The 22977-nt window shown below is 36.1% G+C and overlaps 1 protein-coding gene across 2 annotated transcripts in view; it reads right to left on the bottom strand.

Moving 5' to 3' along the window:
* The window catches only part of HIPK3 (homeodomain interacting protein kinase 3), a 70722-nt gene that overhangs the window by 17464 nt on the left and 30281 nt on the right, over positions 1-22977 (bottom strand). For both annotated transcript variants that reach the window (XM_087821805.1, XM_087821804.1), the window contains exons 3-4: positions 3694-3817; positions 149-268 (exon numbers count right to left, since the gene is read on the bottom strand). In XM_087821805.1, coding sequence (XP_087677931.1) covers positions 149-268; positions 3694-3817 — 244 coding nt within the window. The remainder of the gene's footprint in view (positions 1-148; positions 269-3693; positions 3818-22977) is intronic.

Raw genomic sequence — 22977 nt, 5'->3', positions numbered from 1 at the left:
TCATTAAAAAGGTGGGATAGGGTATCAAAAATAAAAATTCAAAAGGAAAAATGCAATAAAATAAAAATAAGCATGGCGGGTATTATCCATGAACGAATCATCTGAGGAAATGTTTTTCTAAATATATATGTGTTTTTAAATGAATTACCTTTAATCTCCAACCAGAATGAGAAATATCTGTTTCTCTGCAAAAAAATCTTGTGGATTTTGTACCCACATTTAGCAACTGTTCTCCTGGTAAGCCTTGAGTCTGAGAAATATATCGAATCTGAAAAATAATTTACAAACAGAAGAGTTTATTTTTTCATGCAATAGATATTAATTGTATGAAATACATAATATTATGTATCAGACACTATGTTAGATACCAGGTCAAGAATTAAATGATATAGTCTGCACCCTCAAGAAATTCAGTCTAGTGGGGAACACACAAGTCAACAGTTATAATGAGGTGTTATAAGTACCAGGGAAGGGATACCTAAAATAATTATAATCACATGAAGTTCCAGAAGAGGAGATGCTCAAGTTGGGTCTTAAAGAACAAATAAGAGTTTGTTAGCTCTGGAGGCATGGGGAAAACCTAATCTATTATGATCTATCTTAAGGTTATAATATGAGTAAATATGGAACATAGGAGAAAATGCCCACACATTCAAAGACTGGAAGCACAGAAGTCACTGAGGAAAAAATGGCAAGAGATGAAATTGAACCAGAAGGCAAAAGGATTTATCAGTAGGATAAAAAGTTTGGATTTTACTCCAGCAGGTAATAAGAATCAGAAATCACTGGAGACATCTAGGCAGGAAACTGAACATGTTACATTTTTGTAATATGTCCAAGAATAGTGAGAGGATGAGCCCAGAGGAGAGATAAGGAGGGCCTGAACTGAGAGACTGAGGAGGGATAGAAAGGAAGGAGTGGGCTTAAGAGAGGCTTAGATTGACAAGAACACTAATAAGACAGTATATCCACAATTAAGGCAGCCTTCTCTAAACACGCACACTAAATATGTTTGTATACAAATGGAAATGAAATGCATATATGAGAAAATATAACATGATGAATTCTCAGCATGGTCAGTGCCTACTTATAGAATCCAAAATTCAGAGGAAACTGCCTTGGAAAGGCTTTAAGAGACAAATGATAAAGATGATTAAAGGGTTAGAACAGCCCAGCCGGGCGTGGCTCAGCGGTTGAGCATCGACGTAGGATCCAGGCAATCGGGGTTTGATTCCTGGTCAGGCCACATGCCCGGGTTGCAGGCTCGATCCCCGGTCGGGGGCGTGCAGGAGGTGGCTGATCAATGACTCTCTCATCATTGATGTTTCTGTCTCTCTCCCTCTCCTTTCCTCTCTCTGAAATCAATAAAGGTATATTAAAAAAGGGGGGGAGGGGAAGTTGGAACAAAAACCCCATAATGAAGAATTAAAATAATCTGAATTATTTTTCCTGGTGACTCAAATTTGGCTTTTAAGCAAATAATAATTATAGGTTTAATGTTAATTCTTTGTCACCTCTTGAAAAAAAAAAACACCAATATTGCATTATAAAGTTAAGTAAAGGTTAGACATAAGACATCAACAATATAGTTTCCTCCTTTGTAAAAGAGAGGCAATAATAGTATATACCTCGTAGGGTTATTGTGAGCATTAAATGAGTTGATGTAGTGTCAAGAACAGTTCCTGGTACACAAAAGAGTTCAGTAAAGCATCAATTAGTAATACTAATATTGCCCACTGTACTGCCACTGTAAGGCAAAAAAGTTAAAAATAAATAACAACACCCAAACTGGGTATCCAAGTATGTAAGGGCAGCTGATGATTGGAAATAGGAACAGATAACAGAAGGAAGCGCACGCTATGGGCGGTCCTTTCACATCCTAATGAGATGATCATAATTGAGATAGTTGGCAAAAGTTTATGAAATTAAACTGCATTAATAAATAGACTTAAAGTACAAAACAACAACAAAAAACATGAACATATTAATAGATGCAAAAAAAAAAGCATTTGAGAGTCTAAAACCAATTCTGGATTTTAAAAAAAACAACCTTTGAAAATTAGAAATAGAAAGGTGCTCCCTTATCTTGAAAACAGACATTTATCAAAGCCTAAATAGCAATCACCATATTTTCAAATAGTATAAAGTCTAAAATTGCAGCCAAAATTAGGATATTCATACCATCACTCCTATTCATTTGTATTCACATATTTTAGAAAATAACTTCTAAAACACTGCATTGATAACTATGCAACTATCAATGCTCTATGCTCGTAACTTTTTTTCAATTACTGTACCCCTTTGGAATGAAAATTATATACATTCTGAAAATATTGTTGATCTGGCTCAAAGTAACAGTTTAAATTCTATTATAGAATTTAGAAAAACTGAGTTTTGGGCAGGCCTTTGTCTTAAATTACCATTGCAACTTTTGACAAGTCATTTAATTTTCCTAGGCCTCCATTCTCTTCTTTATAAAATTGGAAGTAGCAGTAACTAAGTAATCAGTGGGGCTGTTTTCAGTACTAACATCAGTTGTCCAAGACTAGAACTGTATAGTCCAGATCCAGAATGTAATAACAAATCAACCTGAAGCTGCCACTAGGTGGTGTCCTGTTCCAGAGTAGTATGCATGTCATAAATTGTGGTACACAGGTCAAAGGCATATTTCTAGCATTTGACTGGCATCTCAGAACGTGAGCAGCTAAGAATTATGGAACTTTCCAACTAAATCATCAAGTCTTTCAAAACTACAGTTCAGCATCTGCATGAAAGTCAGTGGCTGGGTAAAAAGCTGAAGGCAACCAGTATGTATGGAAAATTTTACAGAAACTTGTCTTTTAAGAGGTATGCTGAATGGAAGAAGGAAGGCAGAGACTATTAAAAACCTGGCCTAAAGAGTTTTATGGGCCCGGCCGGGCGTGGCTCAGCGGTTGAGCATCGACCTAGGATCCAGGAGATAGGGGTTTAATTCCTGGTCAGGGTACATGCCGGGGTTGTGGGCTAGGCAGCCGATCAATGACTCATCATTGATGTTTCTATCTCTCTCTCTCTTCCCCTTCTTTCCTCTCTGAAATCAATAAAGATATGTGTGTGTTTTTAGAAAAAAGAGTTTTATGGGTACAAAGTCATTAGAACAAGAGATTAATGCTAATAATTACATCTAATCTAATAATATTAAAAGACTTAGAGTCATCTCAGCAACATTTGTCACCAAATTAGCGATCTCTCGTATCTGTTTTGATAAAGAATGCTACACCCTGAAAATCAGAAATAAGGCACAACATTTTAGTTACAATTCTATCACGTGTGCTTTAAACTGTTCTACTTTTTTACGACTAAAAGATAAGTAGTATATCATTTAAATAACAACTATATTTATCTACTATAAGCCAAATACAGAAAGATAGAATGTAACCATCTTGTTAATCTTGACTAACATTTTCCACTAAAATGAGCTGGATTATAACTTTGTTTATAAAATTTACTTAGTGTTATAAAAGAGTTTTTAAAAATCAAATGCAGTTAATTTTGAGATCTTGAATTTAAAAATCCACAAGATCTCAAGTTTAGCCATTTTATTTTTAAGATTCTTCACATGTATTGTGTACCTAAAGAAATGTATTCCTATTAGTCTATTATTTTTCTTTACAATCTACCAGTTCTACTAAGTGATCATGACAGTTCTGTTACCTGGTCATATTCCAAGGCTCCTGGGTAGAGCGGCCATCCAAGGAATAATTCTGCAATCACGCATCCCAATGACCACATGTCTATGGCTTCACAAAATGGCAACCCCAATATAATCTCTGGAGCTCTGAAATAAAAAAATCATGAGTGATTTTCCTTTAAAAGTGTCTGATTTTATCTGACATTCTAAGGAAGGTTAGCAAATGACAGAAAAAATACTTTCTATTTATAGTAACTTCACTTTTCAGAATTCTTGGAAACCTAGCCATAATCCTGAATTAAGCTTTAAAAGGTGCTGTAAGTACATCATTATGATAAAATATCTACACCTAATCTTCATAGTTTTATTAAGATAACATTAAAAAAGGAAAAAGCACAGACTTGTTTTTGAGACAACAGCAGATCAGAAATAACACACAAGCAAGAAGAAAACTGGCAGACTATTAAATACATGCACTATGACATCAACAGAACTGAAAACCAGACGTTGAGAGATAAGACCAAAACAAAATAAAACCCCAAAGGCTAGAAGTGGATCTAGACCTAGATAATATTTCAGAACAGAATAATAAATTCACATAATCAGGGCCATTAGTCATCCAAAAGAGACAAGACCAAGTTCAATGTATCTGTTTTAAAAGTAGAAAAGTAGAGGGTATATCAAAACAGTTAAAAAGCATTTTAGCACTTAAAAAGCTTTGATAATTTGGAAAATGTATTCCATGAAAGATATCATTCCCAAATAAATTACGTTACTTCTTCACGTGGCTTTCCCATGAGAAGATTAACATTCTAAGACAGGCTCCACATACAGCTGTGTAATTCCAAGTCATACAATCATAGTTATACTAGATTTGCATGTGAATGAGTGTATTTCCTACCTCAAACTTAGGGAGTTGTAAGAATAGTATAATGAAAATTTTCTTCCTGAACCACTTGAGAATAATTTGCCAAATAACTGTATACTTTGTATTTCCTACAATAAGAATATTCTCCTAAATAACCATGATACAATCATCAAAATCAGGAAATGAACATTGACGCATCTCTACATCTAAGCCTCAAGCTCAAAGTTTGGCCAATTATATTAATAATGTCATTTATGGCAAAAGGATCCAATGCAGAATCACACATTGCATTTAGTTGTCTTCTGTCTTTTAGTCTTTTTCAATATGCAGTAACTCAAGTCTCTCCTTGATTTCTATGACCTTGACTAAGATATTACAGACTAATTATTGTAAAATGTGCCCCCTTAATGTGCGTTTGTCTGATGTTTCCTCATAATTATATACGAGTTATAAATGTTTAAGAGGAATATTACGGAATTGGTGTTTTCTCATTATATCTACCAGGTGGCACACAATTTTGATTTGTTCCATTACTGACAATGTTCACTTTGATTACTTGATTAACGTGGTATCTACTAGATATCTCCACGATCTTGTTCCCCTTCCCCCTTTGTAATTAAGTATTTTGGGGGGATTTCAACCTGAGACTATATGAATAATCCTTTCCTTATCAAACTTTCAATTTACTCATTTATCTGCCTATGTGAATATAGACTAATGGAGTCCTATTTTATTCAATGTGTTATAATCCATTATCATAATTATTTATTTTGATTCTCTAATTTTTCCAGGCTTGACCAGTTAGAATTCCCTCGGTGAGCTATGGGTCCTTATTACTACTGGAATGGCACTGTTCCCAGGCTCTCTCAGCATACATATTACATACAGTTACACAAAATAAACCTGCTAATTTCTTTCACTGAGACTGCTGACTGTCATTATCACCTAAAGCAGAGGTCCTCAATCTTGGCTGCACATTACAATCACTTGGTCCTAGTCACACCCCATACTAATTAAATCAGAAACTCTGGGCATGGGATTTACGTGTCAGTATTTTCGAAAGCTCCAGGGGTGAATCCAATACATGGCCAAGGAGAAGAATGAAAGCCCAGACCCAAGTAGTGAGGCCAACGGGGAGACCAGTCCAAATCCTCCTGACAGCACTTATCAGAATAAGTTCAGGGATCATAAGCAAGCTTTCTATCATAGATTTGCGACCTATCCAGTGACTCTTCTACTCCTGGGCATCTCTGCTATAATCAGTAACTAAGATTCAGTAGACCCTTAGTCCACAAGCATTTGTTAAAAACAAGTTAAGTGCTATGGGGAGACACTCTCAGGCATCAAAGACCTTTAAAACATAGGTATAAAAGGTTTCCATTCTTTTGACAAAATAAGTGTTTATGTAGATGTATACAATTATATTCAGACATAATCAAATGCTAAATTGTGTTGTAGAAAGAGGAAAAACTCAAGTTACACTAAGTTATCAATCTTATATATTCAAAATATAGAACAAAAGACAGAGATCTTATTTTTGTTGACTATTGTATATGCAGAACCTAGCAGAACATATGCACTCAGTAAATATTTCTCAAACAAGTCATTCCACCACAGGTTGGGTCACACAAAGGGAAGCACCAGAGTAAAGTCTGGGTTTAAACCAGGTCTGGAAGAATACAGGTCTATACAGAAAGAAAGAGAAATGGGCACAAGAGTTTATAAAAAGTACCTATTAACCTATACTAAAAAAATTTAAAGCAAAAAAGCAGTTCGTTTCCAAAGCAGGGAGTAAGAGGGGATTCACTAGTGATATTTAATCATGCACTAATCTGAATGCTAAAGTATTATTAAGACTAATGGAGCAATAGCTATGTGTGTAAAAGCTTTATGATTATTTTGAAATATTTAATATAAAAAATTCATGGGCCCACCCAGTGTGGCTCAGTGGTTGAGTGTCGGACCCATGAACCAGGAGGTCATGGTTCCATCCCTGGTCAGGGCACATGCCCAGGTTTCGGTCTCAATCCCCAGTAAGGGACGTGCAGGAGGCAGCTGATCAATGATTCTCTCTCATCATTGATGACTCTCTCTCTCTCCCCCTTTACCTTTCTCTCTCTGAAATCAATAAAAATGTATTTTTAAAAAATTTTCATGGGATTTGAAACTGGCTGTTTAGAAAACTTCAACATCACATTTGGCAATGTACCTAGGATATACATTTAAAGAGATTGAAATAATCTGAAATTCGGGTAACAGTAAGAAAGAAGACTGTCAGTTTGATAAAGTGTGTTGGATTCCTTCATTTAATGAATAAGCCAAGTTTCTAATTGACAGTGATAAGAAAGTGGAGGTATCTTTTTAAAATCTTGCCCAGGAATTGCATAAAGCCACTAAGATAATCTTTTTTAAACATAAAATCTAAGATACAAAAATTATACTCCTAAAGAAAAGTCCTTCCATCTCCTTTTTAATCTACCTTAACTCCTTTCTGAGCACCAACAATGTGGCAGTGCTAAGGATGCAGAGGGAATCTGCAGAACAGGCAAGGCGGTGCACATTAAACATGCCTACTGAATGTCGAACATAAATAAACCTGTTGTTTACCATTCCATCACAATTAGCAGGCAGGTGTCAAAACCACAAACAAACTCAAAAATTTAGGTCATATGCTAACAAAGGCAATCTCTACCTTAAATGCTGTATTTCTTTCTTTCTTTCTGCCATGTGCTTTTAATCAAATTTATCATTATTCATTAAGACAAAATCCTTTCTACTTCTCTAAAACCTTGAAACACTGATATAAAATATAAGGTGGGTAAGCTGGAAATAATTTTTTTTAAGTGGGAAACTGAACTCTAGATGGTTTGTAGGACTTTTGCAAGACCCCAGAAGAGAATTTGGCAGTAGATGCCTCAAATAAGAACATAGTGAAGTACTGTCACTCAGAAAAGAGGACTATTAATGGAACATTTTATTTGATTTATTTCATTTATTTACTTTTTAAAGTTGAAAATTCAACTACTGACAGAAGAAACCCAGCCTTGTTAGGAAAAGGGGTTTCTCAGTTCAGGAACTCAGTATGTCCAGTTTTAGAAACACTTGTGTTCTTATAATAGAGACACATGCCTTAGGTTACCATGACAAATGCCATTAAACTAAGAACCCACGTGATGATATCATGGCCACCATAATATGGCTCCTAACTTGGTTTTTCTACACGCAGAGAACATATCAGGCCAACATGAATATCAATATAATGCTGCTATTCTTCAGTTTCTTGTGACTCTAGTAGCTGTGACAGAACAACACAGGTCTGGTCAGGTCTAGCACACTGATTAAACAATTTCTGAGATGACAAAACTGATGGTTCCCTCAGGCAATGTCCCTCAAAAAGACTGCAAGGTGCAGCCATGTAGGCTTCTCTTGGTGATTCTCCTATACAAATATATATCTACATATTTCTCTCTGCTTTTGACAATAAGATACCAGAGAAATGCAGCAGAAACTTGAAAGTGGTAAACTGAATAAAGATAAAAATACTAAAATAAGGACAGTCCTCTCTGAGGTAGAGAAAGATTCGGAAGGCATTTTTTAAAGTAACCGTTTTATTAAGATGTAATTCACCCATTTAAATGGTAAAATCAATGATTTTTAGTATGTTCACAGAACTGTGTGACTATCACCACAATCAATTTTAGAACATTTTTATCATCCCCGAAAGAAACCCTATATTCATCAATAGTCACACCGTATTTGTCCCAAACTCCACCATCCCTAAGTCACCACAAATCTACCTCTCTCTCTTTAGATTTGCCTATTATGGACATTTCATACACAGGAAATAATACAATATGTGGTCTTTTGTGACTTGATTCTTTCTCTTGGCATAATGTTTTCAAGGTTCAACCACGTCGTAACATGTATTAGTACTTCATTTACTTTTATTACTGAATAGTATTCTTCTATTGTATGAATATACCACATTCATTTATCAATTCATCAGGTGATGGACATTTGGGTTGTTTCCACTTCTGGGCCATTATGAAAAATGAGAAGTTAAACAAAGGAGGCCATGTCAGCTCATCAGCCTACTGAGCAAGAATATGCTCCAGTGCTGAGCAGTCTATATACCAAGTACACACTGCCTGGGACAGAAGTAGCCAGTACAGAAAGAAAATGCCTTTGATGGAATATACAGTGTATCCAAAAGGGACAAGAAGGTATTAGTGTTAAAGGAACTACTGATTTTCCTATTTTGTTCAATGAAGCAGGCCTTATGACTGAGTTAATCTTGTATGGGTATGCCCTTTATCAAACCTCTAAGGCACTAAAAGAAAACAGCAAGAACCCCTTGCCCATATATTGGCAGTCCAATATAAAAGAGCACAGGTCATGGGTGCAATTCCACTTGGGTAAATTTCGTAAGAACTTTTTGCTAAACTGGTGCTAAAATATTAGGAATCTATGCAGAAAAGCTCTGGGAAGACAGATTTTGGAGTCTGATAAGGAAGCACTGATTTAAAATAATAAAGGCCATCTACATAGAGCTATATTTGAAACACTCAAGAGTAGATACCTAGCTCTTCTCCAACAGCAAGTAATTTACCTGAGCCTTAGTATCTTCATTTTTAAAACGGGGTTTTACTACCTTACATACTCCAACAATTATCTAAAGGACTACGTAAGAGGATGTGAGTAAAACGTGGAACAGTATATACATTCCCCTGACTCATGCTCCCACTTTCCTAGTTCACACCTCTCCTCTCAACCACCACCTCCTCCCCCATCCTCACTCCTGTTTTCCCTGCATCCTACTTTACTGAGAACAAAAAAAGATGGAATTTGAAAGAAACGTCTACATTCTCACCATGTGTACTTGCCCACTTGCATATGTCAGTGCTTCTATCTAAGGCATCTGTGTTCACTTACTGAAGTATACTCACAGATTTCCCACTCTCTCCTCAACCTCTCTCTGTATACAGGACCACCCCACACCTGCCATCTTGGGGAAAAATCTCGTTTACACTCTCCTTCAGCCATAACCATTCTCTGTTCCCTTTACACCAATACTTCTTGAAAACACTGTTTAGTAAAGATGCTTCCAATTCTGCCTCTAACTTGAACTCACTCAAATCAGGCTTTCATCACCCCATCATTCCACCAAAATAGCTCTCGAGGTCACCATGAGCCACTGCATCGCCACATCCTCAATTTTCTTGTCTTGTAGCATCAACACAGCTGATTATGCTCTCCTGCTTTAAACACTGCATTTGATTTCCAGGACACCACTCGGTTCCTTTTACCTCACCATCTCATTTCCACCACCTTTAAATTCTGGAGTGTCCCCAGGCTCAGTCTTTGGATATCTATCATCATGTACATTCACTTCCCTTAGGGGGTCTTATCCAATCAGTTTTATATACATACCACCTCTATTCATAAGACTCCCAAATGTGTATCTTCAACCCAGACCGCTCTCCTTAATTCCAGGACTTATGTATTTATTAGACATCTCAAATCAATCATGTTCAAAAAGAACCCTAATTCCCAATTTCCCCTAACCTACGCCTCCCCCGAACTTCCCCATCTCAGGAAATGACAACCCTATCCTTTTAGCTTCTCAGGCCCATGATTTGGGGGAATCAAACCTGACTTTTCTCCTCTCGCTTCCCACATCTATCAACAAATCCCACTGACTCTATCTTCAAAACAGATCCAGAATTTGACCACTTTACTCCACCTTTACTGCTACCACCCTAGTTCAAGCCATCGTCTTTCACCTGGATTACTGCAACAGCTTCCTACCTGCTCTTGCTTCTGCCCCATCTAATCTCAATTTAGCAGCCAGAGTGATCCATTTAGTACACAAATCAGACCATGTCACCCTTCTCAAAATCCTCCAACAGCTAGCTTCCTACCACTGAGTAAAGTCAAATTCTTTACAAGGGCCTACAAAGATTGTATATGATTCAGCCCTTAGATACATTTTAAACTTCTAGCCCTAACCGGTTTGGCTCAGTGGTTACAGCATCAACCCTCAAACTGAAGGGTCCCGGTTTCGATTCTGGCCAACGGTACAACCCTGGTTGTAGGCTCCATCCCCAGCCCCAGTTGGGGGGTGCAGGAGGCAACCAATCAGTGTGTCTCTCTCACATCGATGTCTCTCTCTCTCTCCCGCTCTCTCCGAAAAGCAATGGAATAAATATCCTTAGGTTAGAATTAAAAACAACAACAACAAAACCCTTCCAACCATTATCCAACTTACTTGCTCCGATCCACTTTCATTGGCCTCCTTACTGTGTGAACCGTAATTCCTGCCTCAAAACCTTGACACTTACATAGGAGAAGAAGGTTCCAGCCAGAGGGTACAAGAGGACTTGATCCCTTCACTCTTACTTTGTGTTTCTGCTCAAAGCTCACATTACAAGGCTTTCCTAGGCCATTGTAAGTAGATGAGTAAGCCCCCACACCAACACAGACACTTAGCTTTCCTCCTTTATCCTGCTTTATTGTTCTCTATAGCACTTTTGTCACCAACTGATATGTTTGCTTATTATGTTTTTCCCCTGCCCCATTTATATTTATAAAATATAAATTACATGAGGAATTTTTTTCATTGCTTTCAATGCTATATTCCCAGCACTGAGAACATAGCCTGGCACATAGCAGGCCACTCGATCATTATTTGTTCAATGGATTGATCAACCAACGGAAGCTATTAGCATTCATTCATTCATTCATTCATGATGCTAAGAATAGCTTTGCTAACCAAACACCTTATCAACCAACAGACTTTTACATGTTAGACACTTTGCATTTGGGACAATCAAAATGTTTTGAATACATAATAAAAACAAACACAATTTACTGAGCTTCAGTGGGCCAGTCATCATGGAAATAACTTTTAATGCATTATCTCACAAAGAACATGTTCTGAAAACAAATTTCTGCACTGTTCTTCTGTTCCAAGATTAAAAATGGACCCAGCCACCGTGGCTCAGCTGTTGAGCACTGACCTATGATCTAGGAGATCGAGGGTGGATTCCCGGACACGACACATGCCTGGGTTGTGGGCTCAATCTCCAGTGGAGGGTGTGCAGGAGGCAGCCGATCAATGACTCATCACTGATGTTTCTATCTCTCTCTCCCTCTTCCTTCCTCTCTCTGAAATCAATATTTTTTTTTCAAAATGCTAGTAAATAAAATGTTAAAACAGAAAAACCCCTCACTCAATCCACAGAATCATGAAAAATAATAAATCATTGTTTTTGAAGCAACTAATTGTCACATAGGAACAAATAACTGATACACTGCCCAAAGTACCCAGAAAGTAATGTAGTAATTTGAGATTTCAAACGCCTGATTCCAAAAGCCTTTCTCTGTATCATACCATCTCAAATTATAAAATCCTGTATCCAAAAGAAACATAGAAAGCCAAACTAACAGACACCAAAGTCATTTTTAGCAATTCAGTTAAAGTTATGCATTAGTTTTATTTTCCACAGAATAGGAAAATACTAAATGACCTACGTTTTCTAATAATTTTATAACATGCCTTTTTTGATTAACTGGTCTTTAGCTTTCTAGGACAATCAAAAGAATAAAGTATATTGCTGCCTTTTTTTAAAATTTATTTATTGCTGAAAGTACTACAAATGTTCCCCTTTTGCCCCCATTGGTCCCTTCCACCCTGTACCCCTCCCCCCAGCCTTCACCCCAGTATTATCAACTTTTCATTCTGCATAATTCCTTTTAAAAATATGTAACAGCAGCATCAAGTAGTTACATAACACTAAGAACCAGGCAATCCACTAAATGCTTTATAAGTATCAACCCATTTGATATTCATGTCAATCCTTTTCATAGATAAAGAAACAGGTACAAGGATAAGTAACTTGCCTAAGGGTCACAAAGCAAGTACCAGGCGCAGCTGGGATTCAAAGCCAGGTTTTATAGCTTCAGAATCCATACTTTTATCTAGTACATTTTAAAATAATTCCTAGTATTACTAAGTCTACCAGACTTCTATCTTACTGGAAGTTCTCCAACTCAGATACTATACTTATTGTGGCCCGGCTGGGCGTGGCTCAGCGGTTGAGCGTCGACCTAGGATCCAGGCGATCCGGGTTCGATTCCCAGTCAGGGCACATGCCCAGGTTGTGGGCTCGATCAATGAATCTCTCATCATTGATGTTTCTGTCTCTCTCTCTCCCTCTCCTTTCCTCTCTCTGAAATCAATAAAGATATATTTTAAAATAAAAAATAAAAATATATATATACTTATCATTGTGTTCTTTTTCTCTTTAAACATATCATCTTTGACTTTAAGACTAACCAGGAAATACGAAATATAAATATACTTATGTGAAAAGAACTCTAATTGACATTGTACCAAGCCATTTTCCTGATCTTTAAGCATTTACTCATCTTAACCATAAATAATCCTTCCCATTAAATACACAGACATCTGCTGGATACCTCTTAGTTAAAATAAGGCTCTTATTTTGGCAGTTACTGTGTTCCTAAAGATGACTGTGCAACATCCTTTTACAGAGGCAATTAGGAAATGAGCTCAACAGTGGATGTGACCATCTACTAGCTGTAGGTGTGATTACTCATAAATTTATAAATAATGCATTCAATAAATTCTAACAAATCATAACCCTATACTTAGCAAAAGACGGCAAAGACCTAAAGTAGTTGTAAAATGCAGGTATACATAAACAGTGTTTGTACAAGCACAGCAAATCTTGGAAAGGTTCCACACCCAAGTTTTATTGGCAATTATCTTTGAATAATCGACTTGACACGGAGGAGGGAAAAGTATGCATTTCCACAACACTTATTACTAAAACAAACATCTCATATAATAAAAGATGAATGTTTAAAAACTGTCAGTCACCTGTATTTTTTAGGAATTTCATGTTTTCTTCTAATATTGTCATCAAATTTACACTAAATGGCCAGGGATTGGTGAATATTTATTTTCTTTCATTATAAAGAACATTTTTCTAGTGAAAAATTTTTTTCAACTGTCTTTAATGGAGTGGCATTGGTTAGTGAGAATTTTTGACGTGGAAATGTACTGTCCCGGAGGGAAGGAATACTGGAGGTGTCCCCCTTAGAGGTTCGTAAGCACCATGCAGGAGACTCTTCTAAGCAGAAAAGGAGAACATACACTGGAGGACCTCCAAGAATCCTTCCAAATGATGATGCAACTAAAATTTATAGTACTAAAGAACATTTTGACAACTGCAACGTTAACAGGATGACTGTTAAAATATATTAATGAGTTTATTTGCTGCTTAATCAGCACTCTTTTAAATATCCTGCAGAATGGTGCTTCTTTAAAACAACCAACAAAACCTCAACACTCAGGCAAACAGATTTCAAAAGAGACAATCAACCATTTTTAGAAATATTTTTCTTTTTTAAGTTATGAATGTTTTTAATGTGTTAAGAAATGTGTTGCTTTAGGCAATAACATCACTACAAAACACTGGGTATTCACATAGATTGTATTTTTATAACTAACTGCAACTACTTAATATGTTGAAATGTAATCAAAGTACACACTCTTAAAATAGACACTCATTCAAATGTAGCTCGAGTCACAGGCTAAAAATATCACAATTAAAAATATCCTTATTGCAAGGCCACTTAATCTGTTGAGTATGTAGAACAATGATCCAGATCAAAACACCAAGTACAAAGAACAACAGTAATATCTTCAAAACCTATTAAATGTTAATTCTGAGAGGTGGAGGATAGGAGACAGCAAAGATTAAATATGCATTACCAATATCCAAATGTACAGCTTAGAGCCCTATGCCCAAAAAGATGGATACATCAATAAGCGGCATATGTGATTAATCAATAGCTAATATTTTGTAAAGATACGAGTGAGAAATATATCTCATTTATAGACAGCACTACTTATTTCAAGTTTGATATACCAAGAACAGTTACAAGATCACTCAAAATTATGATATGAAAGAGAAAACTGTAAGAAAATTGTTACTGAAAGAAAGCAAGAGCTGGATTGGTAGGGGAATATGAAAAGTATATGTGGAAAATAAAGGAAAAACATGTCAGTAACTGAGGCGGAATGTGTCTGTTCTTTATATGCTGGTTTATATACTATTAGATGTAGAAAAATCACAGATCATATATATGAACTACACTGTTAATATCTTACATTCGTATTGCATTTGTACTTTACCACCTTTTCAAATATTTTATTCTAAGAGATAACAAAGATATACGTTATTATTCTTATTCTACAGGTAAGAAGAAAGTTTAAAACAGTCCAGAATTCCTTAAATTTGACTGTGAAATACGTATATTTAAAATTATAATGTATTTTCAGTAGATGCCAATAGCTCATAATCTATAAGGTGTGCTTAAACAAAATTTGCAATTAGACACAGTGCTCCCCAAAATACATTCCATTTAAATACACATTTAAAATTAAATTCTCAGATATTTAATAACCTACAAAATGGGCAACTACATTAAGCAACTTCTGGACCTAGACCAATGAAATTTAAGAGAATATAAACATATGAAACACCCACACATATTTTCTCCCAAACTAACCCTGAATAATTTCCTACCAGAACCATTAATCCCAACAAATAACCAATCTAAATAATTGCCAGGAATCACTGAGAAGCTTTCAAATATATTGAATTACATTCTCCCTAATAAAAGAAAATGGAAGGTTACTTAGTAGCAGGTATCACACTGAAATCCCCAATGAGAACAACTATAAAAGCTGGATAAAACACACACACGCACGCACGCACGCACGCACGCACGCACGCACGCGCGAATATAGCTGTAAGGCCTATAGGTGATAATGGTGAAGTCAATGTAGGTTCATCAATTATAACAAATTTACCACCGTGGTATGGGACGTCAATAGTGAGGTAGGTTGTATGTGTGTGGAAAGAGAGCGGAGGGGGCATGGGAACTCTGCGGTTTCTGCTCAATTCTGCTGTCAACCTAAAACAGCTCTAGGAAATAAAGTCTATTAAAAAGAAAAAGGAAAAAACAGCTGTGTGAAGTCATCAGAATGCGGACAAGACAGCTAGGACTTAAGGGAACAAAATCCCAGAGCAAAGAAAAAACTTACTAAACTGAGCCCTGCATTTCCTAGAGGTAGTCACCAAAGGATAGTGAGGCATAGAGGCTGAACAGAAAGCAATGGCCTAGAGCCTGCAGCTGTCCCACTGGGCTGGGAAAACAAAACTGGAATTCAGAACCTGCCAAGGAAGAGGGGCCTTGGCAGACACTCCAGGTTTTTCAACTGAAACCACAAAGGTCTACAGCCTAGGAACAAGGACAGACTGAAATAGACCAACCTCACTTGGAATAACATGATCTACCTACTCCACCTGACTTCCAGAATGAAAAAGAATTATCTCTGGAGGAAGATATTATCATCCAGAGTTCCTTGCATAGCAATGTCCAATGTTCAAGAAAGTAGATGAGCCCGGCCTGGCGTGGCTCAGCAGTTGAGCGTCGACCTAGGATCCAGGCGAGCCGGGTTCGATTCCCGATCAGTGACTCTCTCATCATTGATGTTTCTGTCTCTCTCTCCCTCTCCTTTCCTCTCTCTGAAATCAATAAAGATATATTTAAAAAAAAAAAAAAAAGAAAGTAGATGAAATGATAGAAAATTTCACCATAAAACTGGAATCTACTTTTTAAAACAACAAATTCTTCATTTCTAGATACCATTTCCCCACTAAGACTTCTTGGAACAACGGCTGATTTTATGGCTGAAGCAGGGAAAGTATAAGGTGAGTCTGGAAATCTTCTTGTGCCAGAAAAATTACTCAGTAACAGAAAATTTTTAAAAAATGATCTACTGAAACAAAATATCAGTAACAAAATTATTATGTTGAGAGAAATAAGCCTTAGACAAAAGAGTACATACTGTATCATTCCGTTTATAGGAAGCTTTAGAACAGAAAAAATTAATTTGTGGTGAAAAGTTCAGAAGGGACATGAGGGAGCTTTCTAGGGTGATGGTAATATTATATCTTGATAGAACTTTGGGTTACACAGGTGTATGACATTTGCCAAAACTCACTAAACATGCATTTCACTGTATATAAAATTTAATTCCAAAAACAGAATAAATAAACACTAAGCTATTTTATGAAAGACATCCTTAAGTACTGATATCTACAACTTACTTTGAATTGCCTCACCAAATAAAGATGAAATGAAAAATGGATAGGAAGATATCTATGATAAACCCAATGTAGTATATGTTAATTGTAGAATCTAGGTAGTAGGTGCATGTTCACTGTACAATCCTTTCTTTAAAGTTAGTTGTAAATTTGAAAAGTTTCACAGTAAAATATTGGGGGGGGTGGTATTTAAACATAGCAAAGCAGATTTAACAGACATACACACGTCCCTATACACGGAGTCCACTGATTAAACCAAACACAAAGGAAAAACCTTAAATGCAGTCAGAGAGGAGAAAAAGGACATGTTAACGTCAAAGGAGCCAATTTTCTATACATATAATGGAAGCCAGAATATAGTAGAATGGTATTTTTAAAGTGTTGAAAGAAAATAACTCCCAAAGCATACCTAAAGGACAACCTACTTAAAAAGTAAGTTGATGGGTTTTGTGTGTTTTCCTAGAAATGTAAAAGACCAGAAGCAGTCCTTTGAAGAATGAGTAGAAGGGCTTATACTATCAATTATGGTAATGACACTGTGAAACTGGTGCAAGAATAGAAAAAACAAAGGGGAGATAAATGGTGATGGAAGGAAACTTGACTTGGGGTGGTAAACATACAATATATGGATGATATACTGAAGAACCGTATACCTGAAACCTGTATAATTTTATTAACCAATGTCACCCCAATAAATTCAATTAAAAAAAGAGAATAGACAAAACAATGAATAGCAGAGTCCAAATATACACCTACACTTATAAGGTCAGCTGGTCTGACAAAGTTGTCACTGCCGTGGAGTGAAATAACAATATATGATGCCCAGATGGTGTGGCTCAGTGGTTGAACATTGACCTATGATCCAGGAAATCAAGGTTCGATTCCCGGTCAGAGCACATGCCTGGGTTGTGAGCTTGATCCTCAGTAGGGGGCCTGCAGGAGTCAGCTGATCAATAACTCTCTCATCATTGACGTTTCTCTCTCTCTCCCTCTCCCTTCTTCTCTCTAAAATCAATAAAGACAAACTTAAAAAAATAATAATAATACTAATATATGGTGCTCAGTTAAGGGATTCCATATGGGGGAAAATGTACCTTAATCCCTACCTCATACCACGCACATTAATCAATTCCAGATTGATGGCAGATCTAAATGTGAAAGGTAAAACTATAAGAAAACATAAAACAAAGAAAACATAGGAAAACATCTTAGTGACATCTGAATATGTGAAAATTTCTTATAACACAAACGGTGTTAATTATAAAGAAATTTTTTGAAAAATAAAATATTAAATAGTAAACATTAAAGTAAGACCATGTATCAAACTAGTCCATGTATTCATCTAAGTCAGCTTTTAAGAGAGTGCAAAAGCAAGCCACAGAATGGAAAAAGATATTTCTCCAGAAGATTTCATATTGAAAATATACACTTCAAAAACCATAAATGAACAATAAGACAGCCAAGCAAATGGAAAATTAGGCAAAAGAAATTTACAAATTAGAAACATCCAATTAGTCAATAAACTTGACTTGGGTAGGGGTTATATGGGTTAATTCATATTGTAACTTATCAAGATATAAACTTAAAATCTACATACTTATACTATTTATCCTTCAATAAAATAGTTTACCCCCCAAAATGGCTGCATTAACCATGACGTATTAACACAAATTCAACTATTTTCTGTAAGCATTCAAAGGTTCTGCTCTGAAGAGTAACAGCAGTACATCTACCTAGTTCAGGCCACCAGGGAACAACTATGGGAGACTCACTGTTACCCTGTTGCCACTGTATAATTTTCCAATAAACCATACCATTCATTTTTTTTAATATAGCTTCTAATTATAAAGTATATGCAATGTCCCAAGACTGTATTAAGCGCTTTACATTCTTTATGGAGGTTAACCTGCACAAGGACCTTTGAGGTAGCTATTATCATCATTATTTTACAGATGAGTAAACAGGCTCAGAAAGGTTGAACAACTTGCTCTAGGTGACACAGTAAGGGGCAGAACTAGAATTAAGAACCTGTGAATAAATATAGAAACATAATTTGTTACTTGGCTTTATTCAGCACCAAGAGACATAAGTATATTGTTTTGATTGTTTTTACACTTAAATTCAATCCGTCTTTGAAAATACTTTGTAACTGATGCCCATATAAACCCAATAAAGGAATACTACCATATCCAAAATGCTAGTGTTTAAGATTCAGGCACATATTTCTGTCAGGTTATACAGCTTCACCACTGTATTACTCAAATATAAACTCTCAATGAGTTTACTCCCTCTAAATACTTCTAGAAGTATTTTGTTTGAAAATTATATCCTATTTTTCAGGTGACTTTCATAGTCACTGAATGTCAATTTCTAAAATTACATTTTAGCACATACAAAAGAGTTATATCTTTAGGTTAAAAGGATAATTTCATTATTACTTTGCTATTACTCAAAATCAAATACACCCACAGTACATACATATAAAAATTAAGAGTTGTTTATTCAGGGATGTGATGTACAGCATAGAGAATATACTCAATACTATTGAAATAACTACGTTTGCTGCCAGGTGTGTATTGGAAATATCTGGGGGAACACTTTGTAAAGTATATGACTAACCACTATGCTGTATACCTAAAACTAATACAAAACAATACTGAATGTAAACTGTAATTGAAAAATAAAATAAATTCACTAAACTAAAAAAAAAGTTATAAATGTTGATTTATAAATTAAGTTCTCATTTAAGTATATTGGATTTCAGTTGCCTCTTCTATAAAGTTAAACTAAATATCTATGTAGATGTTTCCAACTCTAAAATTATTTGATTTTACATCACAAATCCTTAATACAAATATTTCATCTTTAAGAACTGTTGATTGCCCTGGCTGGTGTGGCTCATTTGGTTGGAGTGTCATCCCATGCACCAAAAGGTTGTGGGTTTGATTCCCGGTCAGGGCACATATCTAGGTTGCAGGTTCAATCCCCAGTGGGGTGCATACAGGAGGCAACCAATGTTTCTCTCTCACATCAATGTCTCTCTCTTTCCCCCATCCCTTCCCCTCTAAAAAAAAAAAAAAAAAAAATCAGTAAAACATATCCTCAGGTTAGCATTTACAAAAACTGTTGATGATTAAGTTAGCCTTGAGGAAGGGGGGAAAAAACAAAACACCACATTTACAACACGAGGGAACATTTTGCTACAATATAAGGAGCTCCCTAGCAAAGAGACAGGAGACATTCAGATACTCCTGGACATAAGAACAGAGATACTGGGCTCATGTTTTCAGGGGATGAACTATAAAACCCACTGAGGTTACCAATGCTTCCTAAACACAACATTACTCACACATTTTTTAAGTGTTCTAATCCCTTTTTTATTAACTTTGTTAGCCTTTTCCAATTCAAGGCCCAAAGTATGCCATAATCTTGATGCCACTGTAACGGTTTCCAAGAGGTCATCAGTTTGTGACATTCTTATTAGGAAGTGAAGGGGTAAGAAAGAGCATAGTAAAAATCTTCCCATATGTACATGTGTGCACAATGTGATCTCTTAAACCAACTTGTCACACATCTCTAACAACACAGGAGAAAAAGCAAGAGAGAGACGACAGGTTAAAAAATGAATTACTAACCTAGCACAGAAGTCCAGAACGGGGCAGTGAGGAACGTATGGCAAAACTGACACGTGAGGATATTCCTGAGGTAAAATCCATAGGCTTCCACCACATAATGATTAGATGTGCAGCAGAAAAACAGTCAAGCCAAAAACCTCAAAAGTTTCCAATACTGAATAACTGGGAAAATGGTTCCTTTTCTAATTCTGATGTATAATCACAGAGGAAAAGGCAACTTTGGGAGAAAGATAAAATGTTTAAACATGAGTTGGTAACATCCAGAGACGGTCCAAAGAGACAGCTGGAAACAGAAACTGGGTGTTCAAATGGAGATCAGTGTAAGTGCACCATATTAAACAAACTGAAGTCATGGGAGTAAGAGCTCCAAGACGAAACTAAATCGAGAAAAGGGTACAGGACTGAACCCCAAAGACTGCATGCATTAACAGCTGTGAAAAAGAACGAGATGTCAGAGAAGAAAAATAATCTGAGGGTAAAGTGTTCAGGAAGCTGGCAAAGAAAGTGTCAATAAAATGAAGCACTAACACGTGTGGCTGGATGATAGAGGTCCAGCTGCATGTGGACTTTAAAAAGAAATTCATCAAGTTTGGTGAATAGCAAACAGGAGCTTCAGAAAGGTGAGGGGAAATCCCTGGAGAGGGGGCATGGTGAAGTGGGGAGGCAGAACTGAGCTCAGACCATAGCGCTGCAGTCTACTAGCTGTGTACCCCTGGGGAAGTTGCTTCCCACATCTCAAATTCCCTCTTTGTAAAATAAAGATGTTATTAATTATCATGGGTAAAGGGTAATTATGAAATATTTCTAGCACAGTGGCTAGTATTAAACAGTCGAAGTGTTACTACTATATGAACTCTGTTCATTTTTACATTCTCCTTTCCCACATAAAAAAACAGCTACCAATGTGACCTATGACAGAGAAAACAAAAGTTTTTTTAAATGTAGTACAGAAGGTTGGGGAAGGCCGAAGAGGGTAAAGAGGGATAAATAGTGACAGAAGTTGATGACTCTGGGTGGTGAACACACAATACAATATACAGATGATGTATTACAGAATTGTAAACCTGAAACTTATGTAATTTTATTAACCCCAATAAATTCAATTAAAAAATTTTAATGTACTGCAGAGTAATGAAAAAATTAAAACTTGATTTTGTTTTTTGCCTATTTACAGCCAACAATTTGAAAGGCCAGAAATATCCTTGTGATGACAACAATGTGAAGAAAAGGGTAGTTTCACACACTATTGATGAAATTATAAATTGGAATTGTACATTTTTGGAAGGAAACTTAGCAGCACCCATCAACAAATTGTGCGTATCCTTTGACCCAACAATTTTCCTGGAAATGTTGTGAAAATGTACCTACAAGTGCCCAAGCACGTACAAGAAGGTTCCCTGTGGTATTATGAGAAAACAAATGAAATGTACATCATAGAGGACTGTTTAAATAAAGTATAAAATATATTATAAAAAACTATAAAACACAGTCACAGTATACAGGGGAAATTACTCCTATTTTGCTTCATAACTTTATCATTCAGTTTTTCTTACAGTGAGCATTCATTACTATTACAATTTAAAAAACATTAAATCAAATCATTTTTCATCTAGTACACTGGTTTTTGGATATATTCAAAAATTTTTGTAATTCAGTGTTTTCTTACAAAAGAAACACTTGTTCTTTAATGTCAAAGTTTAGCACATATTAGATTCTCTCTTCTAAGTAATACAATCTCATCACACCAGCTGATACCTAAATTATTCACTGGCCACTGAACTGGCACTCTTCCATGGCAGCAGGCACTCTGTGAATAACATCCAGGGTGCTGAATTCCATTCACGGGAAAATTCTAAAGACTCAGAAACAAACAGGCACATACACTCTGAAGTGTGTGAGGTCAGGACTGACATCTAACCCATGAGATCATTACATTATATTGCAGTACATTCATGAGACCATATGCACCTTTAAGACATAGCCATATAGCTCAAGGAAAAACACTGATAACCTATAAAATTCCAGGCTTTTACTCAATGTAAAAAAAAAACCAATTACAAATGTGTTTTTTTAACCTCTGAATAACTATTTAACAGTTAAAAGCAATTTTAGAATATAGTCCTTCAAACCTGATATAAAATTACAAATCAGTCTAGTTTATATGGCATTACATATATTACATATTTCACATCTACAGAATTAACAAACTTGTTTTTTTAAAAACCCTTGCCCAAGGATATTAATTTTAGAGAGAGGGGAAGGGAGAGTAGGCAGAGAGAGAGAAACATCCATGTGAGAGAGAAACATAGATCGACTGCCTCCCATACGCACCCCCACCGGGGATCGAACCCACAACCTTTGGGTGCATGGGACAATGTTCCAACCAACCGAGCTACCCGGACAGGGCAAGAAACTCATTTTGACCAATCTTTTACAAATGTTTTTGCCCTATGCCTGACTAGTATTATTTAGCATTTCTATATTATTATCTTACAACCTATTATCACACCTATAAGGCAGGACCACCACATAATACCATTCATGTACAAACATACAAACTTAAGTTGCCTCCTCACAAGTCATAAATATATACTAAAG

Source organism: Miniopterus natalensis, chromosome 11 (genome assembly GCF_054644295.1).
Source record: "Miniopterus natalensis isolate mMinNat1 chromosome 11, mMinNat1.hap1, whole genome shotgun sequence".
In the NCBI taxonomy this organism is placed as follows: domain Eukaryota; kingdom Metazoa; phylum Chordata; class Mammalia; order Chiroptera; family Miniopteridae; genus Miniopterus; species Miniopterus natalensis.
Note: the sequence above shows the minus strand (reverse complement) of the source record. Positions and strands in the feature narration are given on the sequence as shown.